Below are 14661 nucleotides of genomic sequence, written 5' to 3' on the forward strand. Positions count from 1 at the left end.
AAACTAACAGAAAGCAAGATATAAAATGGCAATAGGGAACTCACAAGTATCAATAATTACACTAAATGTAAACGGATTAAACTCACCAATAAAAAGGCACAGAGTAGCAGAATGGATTAAAAAAGAAAATCCAACTATATGCTGCCTACAGGAAACTCATCTAAGTAACAAGGATAAAAACAAATTCAAAGTGAAAGGCTGGAAAACAATACTCCAAGCAAATAACATCCAAAAAAATGCAGGTGTAGCAATACTCATATCGGATAATGCTGACTACAAGACAGGAAAAGTACTCAGAGATAAAAATGGCCATTTCATAATGTCTAAGGGGACACTGAATCAAGAAGACATAACAATTCTTAATATATATGCACCAAACCAAGGAGCACCAAAATATATAAGACAGCTACTTATTGACCTTAAAACAAAAACTGACAAAAATACAATCATACTTGGAGACCTCAATACACCGCTGACGGCTCTAGATCGGTCATCCAAACAGAGAATCAACAAAGACATAGTGGCCTTAAACAAAACACTAGAGCACCTGGATATGATAGACATCTACAGGACATTTCATCCCAAAGTGACTGAGTATACATTTTTCTCCAGTGTACATGGATCATTCTCAAGAATTGACCATATGTTGGGCCACAAAAACAACATCAGCAAATTCAGAAAAATTGAAGTTGTACCAAGCATATTTTCTGATCATAAAGCCTTGAAACTAGAATTCAACTGCAAAAAAGAGGAAAAAAATCCCACAAAAATGTGGAAACTAAACAACATACTTTTAAAAAATGAATGGGTCAAAGAAGAAATAAGTGCAGAGATCAAAAGATTTATACAGACTAATGAAAATGACAATACGACATATCAGAACCTATGGGATGCAGCAAAAGTAGTGATAAGAGGGAAGTTCATATCACTTCAGGCATATATGAACAAACAAGAGAGAGCCCAAGTGAACCACTTAACTTCCCACCTTAAGGAACTAGAAAAAGAAGAACAAAGACAACCCAAAAGCAGCCGAAGAAAGGAGATAATAAAAATCAGAGCAGAAATAAATGAATTAGAGAACAGAAAAACTATAGAAAAAATTAATAGAACAAGGAGCTGGTTCTTTGAAAAGATCAACAAAATTGACAAACCCTTGGCAAGACTTACCAAGGAAAAAAGAGAAAGAACTCATATAATCAAAATCCAAAATGAAAGAGGAGAAATCACCACGGACACCGTAGATATACAAAGAATTATTGTAGAATACTATGAAAAACTTTATGCCACTAAATTCAACAACCTAGAAGAAATGGATAAATTCCTAGAAAAATACAACCTTCCTAGACTGAGTCAAGAAGAAGCAGAAAGCCTAAACAGACCTATCAGTAGAGAAGAAATAGAAAAAACCATTAAAAACCTCCCCAAAAATAAAAGTCCAGGTCCTGACGGCTATACCAGCGAATTTTATCAAACATTCAAAGAAGACTTGGTTCCTATTCTACTCAAAGTCTTCCAAAAAATTGAAGAAGAAGCAATACTTCCAAACACATTTTATGAGGCCAACATAACCCTCATACCAAAACCAGGCAAGGATGGCACAAAAAAAGAAAACTACAGACCAATATCTCTAATGAATACAGATGCTAAAATACTAAACAAAATACTAGCAAATCGAATACAACAACATATTAAAAAAATAATACATCATGATCAAGTGGGATTCATCCCAGAATCTCAAGGATGGTTCAACATACGTAAAACGGTTAACGTAATACACCATATCAACAAAACAAAGAACAAAAACCACATGATCTTATCAATAGATGCAGAAAAGGCTTTCGATAAAATACAACACAATTTTATGTTTAAGACTCTCAACAAAATGGGTATAGAAGTAAAATATCTCAACATGATAAAGGCCATATATGATAAACCATCAGCTAACATCATGTTAAATGGCACTAAACTGAAGGCTTTCCCCCTTAAATCAGGAACAAGACAGGGTTGTCCACTCTCTCCACTCTTATTTAATGTGGTACTAGAGGTTCTCGCCACAGCAATCAGACAAGACAAAGAAATAAAAGGCATCCATATCGGAAAAGAAGAAGTAAAGGTATCACTTTTTGCAGATGATATGATCCTATACATCGAAAACCCCAAAGAATCCACAAAAAGACTACTAGAAACAATAAGCCAATACAGTAAGGTCGCAGGATACAAAATTAACATTCAGAAGTCAATAGCCTTTCTATATGCCAACAATGAAACAACTGAGAAGGAACTCAAAAGAATAATCCCCTTCACGATTGCAACAAAAAAAATAAAATACTTAGGAATAAACATAACAAAGAATGTAAAGGGCCTGACCTGTGGTGGCGCAGTGGATAAAGCATCGACCTGGAAATGCTGAGGTTGCCGGTTCGAAACCCTGGGCTTGCCTGGTCAAGGCACATATGGGAGTTGATGCTTCCAGCTCCTCCCCCCTGTCTCTCTCTCTCTCTCTCTCTCTCTCTCTCTCTCTCCCCCCACTCTCTCTCCTCTCTAAAATGAATAAATAAAAAAAATTAAAAAAAAAAAAAAAAAAAAAAGAATGTAAAGGACTTATATAATGAAAACTATAAACCATTGTTAAGGGAAATTGAAAAAGATATAATGAGATGGAAGAATATACCTTGTTCTTGGCTAGGAAGAATAAATATAATCAAGATGGCTATATTACCCAAAGCAATATACAAATTCAATGCAATTCCCATCAAACTTCCAATGACGTTTTTTAAAGAAATAGAGCAAAAAATCATCAGATTTATATGGAACTATAAAAAACCCCGAATAGCCAAAGCAATCCTAAAGAAAAAGAATGAAGCTGGGGGCATTACAATACCTGACTTCAAACTCTATTATAGGGCCACGACAATCAAAACAGCATGGTATTGGCAGAAAAATAGACACTCAGACCAATGGAACAGAATAGAAAGTCCAGAAATAAAACCACATATATATAGTCAAATAATTTTTGATAAAGGGGCCAAGAACACACAATGGAGAAAAGAAAGCCTCTTCAATAAATGGTGCTGGGAAAACTGGAAAGCCACATGCAAAAGAATGAAACTGGACTACAGTCTTCCCCCTGTACAAAAATTAACTCAAAATGGATCAAAGATCTAAACATAAGACCTGAAACAATTAAGTACATAGAAGAAGACATAGGTACTCAACTCATGGACCTGGGTTTTAAAGAGCATTTTATGAATTTGACTCCAATGGCAAGAGAAGTGAAGGCAAAAATTAATGAATGGGACTACATCAGACTAAGAAGTTTTTGCTCAGCAAGAGAAACTGATAACAAAATAAACAGAAAGCCAACTAAATGGGAAATGATATTTTCAAACAACAGCTCAGATAAGGGCCTAATATCCAAAATATACAAAGAACTCATAAAACTCAACAACAAACAAACAAACAAACAATCCCATAAAAAAATGGGAAGAGGATATGAACAGACACTTCTCCCAGGAAGAAATACAAATGGCCAACAGATATATGAAAAGATGCTCATCTTCTTTAGCTATTAGAGAAATGCAAATCAAAACAGCAATGAGATACCACCTCACACCTGTTCGATTAGCTATTATTAGCAAGACAGGTAATAGCAAATGTTGGAGAGGCTGTGGAGAAAAAGGAACCCTCATACACTGTTGGTGGGAATGTAAAGTAGTACAACCATTATGGAAGAAAGTATGGTGGTTCCTCAAAAAACTGAAAATAGAACTACCTTATGACCCAGCAATCCCTCTACTGGGTATATACCCCCAAAACTCAGAAACATTGATACGTAAAGACACATGCAGCCCCATGTTTATTGCAGCATTGTTCACAGTGGCCAGGACATGGAAACAACCAAAAAGCCCGTCAATAGATGACTGGATAAAGAAGATGTGGCACATATACACTATGGAATACTACTCAGCCATAAGAAATGATGACATTGGAACATTTACAGCAAAATGGTGGGATCTTGATAACATGATACGAAGTGAAATAAGTAAATCAGAAAAAAACAGGAACTGCATTATTCCATACGTAGGTGGGACATAAAAGTGAAACTAAGAGACATTGATAAGAGTGTGGTGGTTACGGGGGGGAGGGGGGAATGGGGGAGGGAAAGGGGGTGGGGAGGGGCACAAAGAAAACAAGATAGAAGGTGACAGAGGACAATCTGACTTTGGGTGACGGGTATGCATCATAATTGAACGACAAGATACCCTGGACTTGTTATCTTTGAATATATGTATCCTGATTTATTGATGTCACCCCATTAAAAAAATAAAATTATTTAAAAAAAAAAAAAAAGCAATTAATCCAAATATATCAGCAATCATGATAAAAATAAATGGATTAAACTCAATATATATAGATAGATGTATTATGAAAATGCCCATTTATTCCTTTCCATTGAGCTTTTTCTTTTAATTTACAGAGACAGTAGTTGAATATAAATATATATATATATATATATAAAATATATAAACACATATATCTCAGAGAGAGGGTAAATGTAGTGATATTAACAATTGGTGAATCACAGTAAAGAATATATGAAAGATTATTGCATTCTTCTTTTTTTTTTTAGCGAGAAAGAAAGAGAGAGATACAGAGACAGAAGGACAGGTAGGGACAGACAGACAGGAAGAGAGAGATGAGAAGCATCAACATTCTGTTGCAACACTTTTAGGTTGTTCATTGATTGCTTTCTCATATTTGCTTTGACTGGGGGTCTCCAGCTGAGCCAGTGACCCCTTGCTTAAACCAGCAACCTTGGACTCAAGCCAGTAACCTTGGGCTTCAAGTCAGTGACCTTTGGGCTCAAGCAAGCAACCATGGGGGTCATGTCCATGATCCCACGCTCAAGCCAGTGACCCCACGCTCAAGCCGGTGACTTTGCAGTTTCGAACCTGGGTCCTCAGAATCCCAGGTTGATGCTCTATCCACTGAGGCACTGTCTGGCCAGGTGTATTCTTCTTCTTCTTGAAACTTGCAACTTTGTGTTCAAAATATTTTCACAATAAAATGTGAAAAACTAAGGTAAAACTAAAACTTCAGAAGATAACCATGTGGGGGTTCATGTTCAATAGTCAATTAACTTGCTATAATTCTTGTAGTATTTAAAAGAAATATAAAAATGTTGATTACTTTATATGTTGTTTTAAAATTATAAAATTGCATACATTTAAGATTTAAGGGTAACCACAAAGAATAAAAAACCTTTGGCAAAAAGAAGGGAAAAGTATAAAAAAAAAACAACCCCAAATGCTCAATTTAAAAAAATAAGAATTAGTCCAGATACACCAGTAATCACAATAACTATGAACGTAAGTGAACTGAACACAACTGTTTACAGACAGAGATGATCAGATTGGATTTAAAAACATAATCCAAGCATATCCTGATATGCTATATAAACAAACTATATCCAAAAAATGGAAATAAAGGAATATAGAATGGCATTTCATAAAAATACTCATATAAAACAAGCTGGGATGGCAGAACTAATAGCAGATGAAATAGAATGTAAGGCAAAGAAGAGTTCTAGGAATAAAAAGTGACATCATGCATACATATGGTTCAATTTTCTTCCTGAATCAGCCTATCATTTCCCATTTCCAGCAGCATAACATGAGTGTTATTCCCAGCAAGTATTGCAATGTAGGGCAGTATCAAAATCTTGTTAATATTTGCCAATTTGATAAGCAAAAAGAAAAACAAATCATTCTGTAGTTTAATTTCAAAGCCTATATTCTCTCTCTAATACAGCAGCAACCACACAAACAGAATTGATGTTTTGTGATCCACTGGCGGCCTTCACCCCAGAGAAGCAGAAGTTGCCCCTCCTATAAGGGTCCACAGGGACACTCAGCCGCTGGGGCAGGTCCAGGGAGGAGAGAAGGACCCCCTCCTTTCTCAGCACTGAGCAGGCAGGAAGCTCTGCTCCACTCGGGTTGTCCCTCTTGGTCTATATCTGCTCTATATTAATCCTCAGCAGCTTATATCTTTCCTACACAGCAGAGTATTTACTTTCTATACAATCACAGCAAAACTGTTCAGTACCCCGAGGAAGCAAACAATAATAGTAGCCAACACCACATCTGACCAATGCCCTTCAGTTTCACACAAGGCTTTCATTAAAAATTCTTAACCGGAATTAGGTGCAGTGAGCAATCTCTAGAAGACTCTCCAATGTACTATTTGCGGTGAAAATAGAGGAAGAAAAAGTTTTCTATGAAATTTAGTACAAGTTTCTTGAAAGTGTTATTAAAAATTCTTTGAACTGACAAACAAATGACTGATTCATGCCAGACACTCTGCTGGAGCCTTTCACGGTGTGTTTTCTGATCCAATTCTCAAAAACAATCCATTTAGGTATCATAATTGTCCCAATTTTGTTGACAAACTGAACATTAGAGTCATTTAAGACTTGCCCAATGCTAAAAACCAACAAGAGGACCCATGCTTTCAACCTAGAATAATGAATTTGCAGAAGTAAGTTCTAGCACAGTCCTGTTATTCATATCATCAGCATGGTTGAGACTGAAAAAAATAATTTAGCATTAACCTGCCTGGATCATTTAGCATACTCTCTGTAGTTAAGACCTTAGGGGGAAAGCATACATTATATGATTAATATGTGCAGAAATTTCAGGTTCAATACTTCTAGTCATAATCTGGAAAAATCCTAATGTGTAGCTACAGCAACAAGCAGTTCGGTAAAGACAGTTAATCATTTCAAATAATGCTGGATTCAGGTGATATTGTTCCCTGAAAGACTAGGCACCTGGTTCCCGAGCTTTTGCTGATGCAGCTGCTCTCACTTGATGCTTTAGAAAGATTTTTTTTTTTATTTATAGTTTGAAGTTAAAATTACCAAAGACTTTTAAAAGCAGGAAGAAAGCCATATGCATCTTCTGTCACCATTGCAAAATACTGCCTTTCATTTTGCCTACATTGTTGCCTGAGCAGCTGGAATCAAGGTCTGATAAAAAGAAGAAAAATAACAGCTTACCATAGAGAACATCACCAAACTACAGGAGATGTTTTAAAGAAGTGAAGTGAAAACAATACATAAAACCCTTTTGTTTTCTATTGTTACTTTCAGGAAAAAAAAATGAGTAAAAACGCGAGGCAAAGAACACGCTGCCATGTTTTAGTGGATGTGTTTTTTTTCTCTTTGCTTTCCCTGCTGAACCACATCCTATTTACCAGTGTCTGTGCACATGCAGAAAAATAGAAACAGACCTTGCTTGCTACAGGCCAGAAACCAGGTCCTTTCATCTGGCATCACGCAGTTCCCAGAGGCATGTTTCTGCAGGAAGCCATCACTCATCAATGGGTTTAGTTTTGCTTTTGTTTTAAAGCATTCTCCAAAAAAATAATTTCTAAAAAGGAATATCAGTCTCTTTTAAATTTTTCAACAAGGGATTTTTTTTTTAGCAGCAAAAACACATCGGCAATTCTGAGCCAGATCACGTTCATTATTACTGAGGTTTTCTCCTATTTCTTTTGATTGTGGTAAAATACACATAACAATTAGCATCTTAACTTTTTAAGTGATATTATTCATGTCTTTAATAAAAATAAGTAGCCTTAGGAATACAGGCAATTGTCAAAACAGTTCTTGCTAGGTTTGTAATGCTTCTGCTGTTGCAGCAGCAGCGTTGCAAAGGCTTCCTGCTCCACCCTCAGCATAAAGCTTTGCCTACTTCTGCTCCCATGGATGAAAATAGGGTTTGGATCCCATGGGTGTAAACAAGCACAAATCAGGTGCGAACCTGGTTGTCTGAAAACACATTGTCCACAAGCGATGTGGCTTAGATAAATTACATCTGTAGATAATTTTTCAAAGTCTTATCTTATCCTCACATTAACCAAATCTTTTTGCTAAAATATTATCCAAAAAGCAAGATCACTTTGAGTTTCACTTCTTTTCTCAGTCTTTTCTTTGAAGAGTGGGGGTGGATAGGGCCAGGATATAAAGAGCAGTAAGGAGGAGCAGGAAAACACCCAGATGAACACAGAGAATCAATAGTTAGCTCTTGGAAGAATCTAGAGTTGTCATATTAGAGAATCAAGCCTGTAATTTTCAGCTGTATAAAACAGGTCCATAAAGGTAACAAGCAGCAAAAACAAAACAAAGTTCTTAAAAATGCTCTCACTTCTTTGGGTTCTGTCCACAGATTTCACCCCACAAAATCCTGTATATTTTTCATTAAGGGTCCTGACTATTAAATGCTACTCTCAGTGGCAAAGCAAAATACAAATCAATAGTTAATCACATATTAAAAGAAAAGCAAATTCTTTGAAGTTGTTCTTGAAGAAGCTCCTGTTGTTGAATTAAAGGGAGTTTTTGTTGTTTTTGTTTTTTTAAGAAGACAAGAAGACAAGGAGGATGAGGGAAGGGGGTAGAGGCAGAAGAAAGAGGAGGAGGAGGGGAAAGAATATTGCGGAGGAGAAGCCCTTTTATTAAAAATCAGGTAGCAAACTCAAGTTTAAAATTGAGCTCCAGGTACATACACTGTTTCTCAGAAATGCCCATTCTGGCATATTCTGAATTACATGCCATCTCTGCCTGAGAATATAGGCTAAGCCCAAGAAGGGCTGGCGATCAAACACAAGCCAATTACACTTAGGAGAATTTCTCTAGTATCTGCCTACAAAACGCAATTAGCTCTCCCTTAAAAATTGCTTTGATGAACAGAGTTTAAAGTCTGAGTCCCTTTTTTGCTATCCATTCACAATGAAATATATGTAGAGATTTGACATCCTTTCAACAGAAGTATCTCAGTTGCAACACACATAATGTCCATTCAATTTTACGAAGTACATTTTAATCAAAGCTACACATATCTTCTGACCTTTAAGAGCCTGGAGACTCAAAATAATTGTTACAACAGTGAGAAACATGATACATAAGCAATCTGTTATCAAACGAACCCTGACTCTGATTACATTGTGCATTTGAGGCTGACATAAGTAGTTTCCTCTGTCTGGAAATTTTAAATCAATTGCCAATCGGAATAGTACTTTGGAGCCTATGCCAGAAGTAGGTTTCTTGGTCTTGCTATCCAGTCTTAGCCAAAAGCTTACTTTGCACTACTCAACAGCAACTAAAATTTTCAAATCAATTTAAATATCTCTATTCTTGTCAAAACCTTAATGTCTACAGAGCTGACTCTATAAATAACGGTGGGTGATAGCTAAGATTAAAACTAGACCTTCTAGCTACAAAATAATCACAGGGATGTAAAGTATACCATAGGGAATATAATAAATAGTATCGTAGCCTGACCAGTCAGTGGATAGAAGGTCGGACTGGGAAGTGGAGGACCCAGGTTCAAAACCCTGAGGTCGCTAGCTTGAGTGCGGGCTCATCTGGTTTGAGCAAAGCTCACCAGCTTGAGCTCAAGGTTGCTGACTTGAGCAAGGAGTGACTCAGTCTGCGGTAGCCCCCCAGTCAAGGCACATATGAGAAAGCAATCAATGAACAACTAAGGTGCCGCAGTGAAGAATTGATGCTTTTCATCTCTCTCCCTTCCTGTCTGTCTGTCCCTATCTGTTTCTCTCTCTGTCTTTCTCTGTCTCTGTCACAAAAAAAATAATAATAATAACAATATTGTAATAACTATGTATGGTGCTGGTGGGTACTGAAAATACCACTATGCTGTACACCTGAAACTAATACAAAATAATATTGAATATAAAGTGAAATTGAAAAACAAAATTAAAAAAAAAACTAGATCTTCAACTATCCAATTCTAAGTTTGCATTAAAAAGCAGCTATGAGTTTGTTCACTTTATTTATTTAATTATGAAATCAAATAAAAAAAAAATTCACCTTGTGATGCCCAAATTCATTCAAAATGGTTCCCAGTTTTCTGGTGTTGCTATGTGATTTTGGGGCAGCAACAGCTGGATGTGGGTCCCGCCAGTCAATGGACAAGCGGTGATACCACAGGCGCTGACTCTCCAGAATGTGAGCTGATCTCACACTAGGATCAAAACGATGCACTTCACATCCACTGTTGGCCATGCTAACCTCAAAATGGGTATCGACACTTCCCAGCCTGTAGAGAAAGGGAAGGATGGAAATCAACACACACAAAAAATATAACAAAGCAAAAAATGTTGGATTGACAAAATGACAGTTCCAAAGCCAATTTTCTTAGCTATATCAAGCCTTTTTCTATTTTAACATGTGGCTAACTATACACATTCAATAACCCTTCTTTCACAAAGAGCATTATAGCTAAAAGCTTCTGGATAAAAGAAAGTGAGGAAATTGTCTGCTAAACAAATACAGACCAGAGAATCATATGTTCAAACATGGAGAAGCTTATCAAAATTTTTTTTAAAGATGTGAACCATAGTAGCAATAAAACAAAGAAGACTATCCATTTGTCTTAAGAGGTTTTATTAGAATATGTCAAAAATATAAGCCCCAGGTTTGGTTTCCTTGGGGAGAGGTGCCTGCTACTAATGTGGTCATTTATCTCCATTCTAATGGCCACAGTGCTGTGCATGCAGTTTGACCTAAAGACAGCAGCTGTTTTCTTAGAAATAGAGTATATTTTAAAAGAGCACTGTAAAGAAAAAAGGCAAATGTACATGATCCTACTGGATCTAGTACTCAAGAAGCAGAAGAGGTAAAATTTACATTAGCAAGGGGGAAAAAATTATATTTAAGTACCCAGTAGGTAGCACATCATGTGAAAAATTCATATACTTAAAAATGTTTAATTTACTCAAAAGTAATCCTTATTTAGTGATATAAAGTTCACCGCTTTTATTAAAGCATCAATCTAAATAAAACACATGAAATTAACCAAGAGATGATTTTTTAAAATGGCGATTATAGCTTCTCTGCTCAAAACACCATAATCAGATATGATTTAAGATACCAAAATCCTACTGAGTATATCTATAATACATTGGTCAAACCCAAACCCAGTGCAGAACTACTTCATTCTCTTAGACTCCACTATTTCAGGTTATTCCGTAATCTAGACATATACAAGCTCATGGGATAACAATTATTTACCTGGTTCTATTTAACTATAAAATAAGTCTTCAGTACAGAGATCCTCCACTTAGACATTCTTAATACTCTTACTTGCGTTGTCCTCTCCCTTCACTTCCACTACATTCTCTTTTTGTCACTGGGTCCATGGCTTATCAACCTGCTGATGCCCCTCAGTTATATATAATTCTCTCCATCCTTTTGGCCTAGAAAAAGATTCAACACTCCTCTCACAAACCTTCCTATTCCTTTAATGCAAGAGATCCTGTTTCTTATTTTCAACCTCCTATTCCACCCACACAGTTCAGAACATTGTAATCTCTACTGTTTCCCATGATCAAATCTGGTGTAGCAGAATGTCTACCTAAGGATAGGAGGGATGGATGTGGCACTGTTTCAGGTCCTTGGTTATTCTGTTAAAAATATTCTTGAGAGTGCTAAGGTCAGTGTCCTTTATGTTTCCCAGGTATCAAAAACTCAGAGTATAAGTACATAAAAAGATGCTTGAGAGCATTAGCCAATAGGGAGAAATAAATCAAAACCTCTATGCAATACCACTTCACATTGAGTAGAGGCTATAAGGTGTCTATCTTTTGAAGGCTATAATCAAAAAGACTGAAAATAATATTAACAATGCTGCCGAGAAATTGCAAACTTAATGCATTGCTTGTGGGAATGTAAAATGGCATATGCCCAAGAGAAATGAAAACAAATGTCCATACAAAAACCTACATGTGAATTTTCATAGCAACATATTTATGATTGCCAAAAAGTGGAAACAACCCAAATGTCCATCAACTGATCAGTGGATAAATAAAATACAGTGTATCCATACAATGAAATATCATTTGGCAATTAAAAGGAATGCAGTACTGGTACATGTTACAACATGGATGAACCTTAAAAATATTATGCAAAATGGGCCCTGGCCAGTTGGCTCAGTGGTAGAGCATCGGCCTGGCGTGCAGGAGTCCCGGGTTCGATTCCCGGCCAGGGCACACAGGAGAAGCGCCCATCTGCTTCTCCACCCCTCCCCCTCTCCTTCCTCTCTGTCTCTCTCTTCCCCTCCCGCAGCCAAGGCTCCATTGGAGCAAAGTTGGCCCGGGCGCTGGGGATGGCTCTATGGCCTCTGCCTTAGGCGCTAGAATGGCTCTGGTTGCAGCAGAACAACACCCCAGATGGGCAGAGCATCGCCCCCTGGTGGGCATGCCAGGTGGATCCCAGACGGGTGCATGCGGGAATCTGTCTGACTACTTCCCCGTTTCCAACTTCAGAAAAATACAAAAAAAAAAAATTATGCAAAATGAAAAAGCTAGTCAGTCACAAAGCCCACATATTCTATGCTTCCGTTTATATGAAATATCCAGAATAGGTGAATCTACAGAGACAGAAAGTACGTTAGTCGTTTTATAGGACCATGAGGTGAAAAGGGAGTAAGAGGGTTGGAAAGAATTGGGAGTGACTGCCAATAGGTATGGGCTTTTTTTGGGGGGTGGGGTGGGGAGGTGGATGATAAAAATGTACAAATGGCCCAGTAACTAAAAACTATTGAACTATATACTTTACATGAGTGAGTTATGTGGTATGTAGATTATATCTAAAAAAAACTGTTAAGAAAAACTAATAAAATTAAATCAGAGTGGCTACAGGGAAAGTTTTTAACGGGCACCATTGAGGGCAGAAGGGTTGAAAGAAGTATGACAGCTAGCGTTTTCCCCAGGGGTTCCAATAGTCTATTCTTCGTCCCAGCAGGAAGCAGAGAACTTGGACAAATGATTATCTATTTTGATATAGATAATTATATTATCTATTATCTAATTATTTTTTTTTGTTGGGTGGTTCCTATTTGAATTTTAAATGTTTCTTTTTTTCATATCTGCTGCTATTTCTTGACATATCATCTTTAGACACACAAATCTACCCTGTGCAATAAACAATTAAGAGTTTAGGAACATTTTTACTATGCTGTGTTTCATCTGCTTGCCTTCAATCTTCAATTTTGTCAATTAGATTATTATTTTAGTTCTTCTAGTAATTACCATTATAACCATAAATGATATGAACACTCACATTTCCTTATTTATCAACATTAGAGAATACTCTTGAAGGGTGGATAAATTAATGTACTTATAACTGCTTCTATTTCTTCTCTTCCCTTCACCTACTAACTTTTGTTATTGTTGTTTTAAATTTAACTTTTGCATTGTCAATTTCTATAGCACTTATGTTGTACTCTAATATTCACACCATTACTTTCTGCATTTTGTATATAGCTTGATTTTCAAAACTGAAATTCTGCCAAATCATATTTGTTTTGGAATATTGATTATATGACTATTAATCATTTTGAAACAAGTAAAGTTCCATGATTAGAATTATTAACATGATTATGATTAGATCTATAAACTGCCAACTACTAGAGGAAGCAAAATAGGTTTTCCAAAGCATAAATGACATTAATAGTAGATAAAAAATATTTTATAATTATAAATTTTTATTAAATAACATTGTATGAAATGCCAAGATTTTTTTTAACATATCTTCTCAACAGGGATGCTCTCACCGTTACGAGGGCAAAAATTAATTCTTGGGGGCAAAAACAGCTTCTTTCTCTTTTTAGATGTAAAGCACAGATACATATGTTAATAAACAGATAATACTATATCTATGGTATTAGATTTTCATGACGGTGATTAGAAAAAGAATTATTTAAAAAGTATACTTGGGATCATGATGTTCTGATTCCTTATTCATATATACTATGAGCTCCTGTGTTGAATTAATATAAATGAAAATTTTTGGCTCTGGAGTTCAGTCATTAATCTTGAAGTGCTCACAGCAACTGGAAATCCCAGACTTTCTAAATAAAATATTGGCTCTTGTTGCCTAATTATGTGACATCTATCAAATCTTCTTCTGTCTTATGCTGAGAATTAATGTCTTGAAACCAAATGGTGCGACCCCCCACCACCACCAGAGAACTAGAGAAGAGATGAGAAATATTTGCCTGTGCATTATCCCTTCTCAAGTTTTCCCTTCCACACTCTCTTACCCCTGAAATACAATCTTTTGTACAGAGGATGAAAGAGGTGATTTTTCCCACTTCATTTACCTACCTTCCCCAGCCTCCCCACCAGCTCCCACCACTGCCCCTCTGCTATACCCACAAGAAGACTTGCAGGGCAGGTCTGTCTGAAAACGTCATCATCTGAACCCACAGTCTCTCATCCTCTTCTCTTTCCCCTTCTCCATAACATACCAGTAATGTTCCTTTTTGGTGCCCTTTCTATCTTAATCAGTCTGTTCTACTCATTTCAAAATTGAAAAGAACCTGATTTTAATTGTCAACTGAACTTCCCACAGGGTGCACTTTCCCAGAAAAAAAAAAAAAAAAGTCTTTACATTAACTGTAAAGTAAAAATGCTTTGGCTCCTAGTAAAGAGATTTCAAACATCAGAGAGAAGGTGGGGGCGACACCTGCTCCAGTTCCGGGGGTGGAGGAAAGGTAGGACACAGATCAGAAGGTAGGGCAATCAGCCTTTGTCCTCTGATCCTCAGGTCCTCAGACCCCTTCCTTCCTCTTATGCCAGGAA

The 14661-nt window shown here is 36.6% G+C and overlaps 1 protein-coding gene across 2 annotated transcripts in view; it reads right to left on the reverse strand.

Annotated features, from left to right (window-relative positions):
* Positions 1–14661, reverse strand: part of METTL24 (methyltransferase like 24) — a 146742-nt gene that overhangs the window by 84966 nt on the left and 47115 nt on the right. For both annotated transcript variants that reach the window (XM_066248409.1, XM_066248408.1), the window contains exon 4: positions 9887–10115. In XM_066248409.1, the coding sequence (XP_066104506.1) occupies positions 9887–10115 (229 nt within the window). The remainder of the gene's footprint in view (positions 1–9886; positions 10116–14661) is intronic.

This window comes from Saccopteryx bilineata, chromosome 12 (genome assembly GCF_036850765.1).
Source record: "Saccopteryx bilineata isolate mSacBil1 chromosome 12, mSacBil1_pri_phased_curated, whole genome shotgun sequence".
Taxonomy (NCBI): Eukaryota; Metazoa; Chordata; class Mammalia; order Chiroptera; family Emballonuridae; genus Saccopteryx; species Saccopteryx bilineata.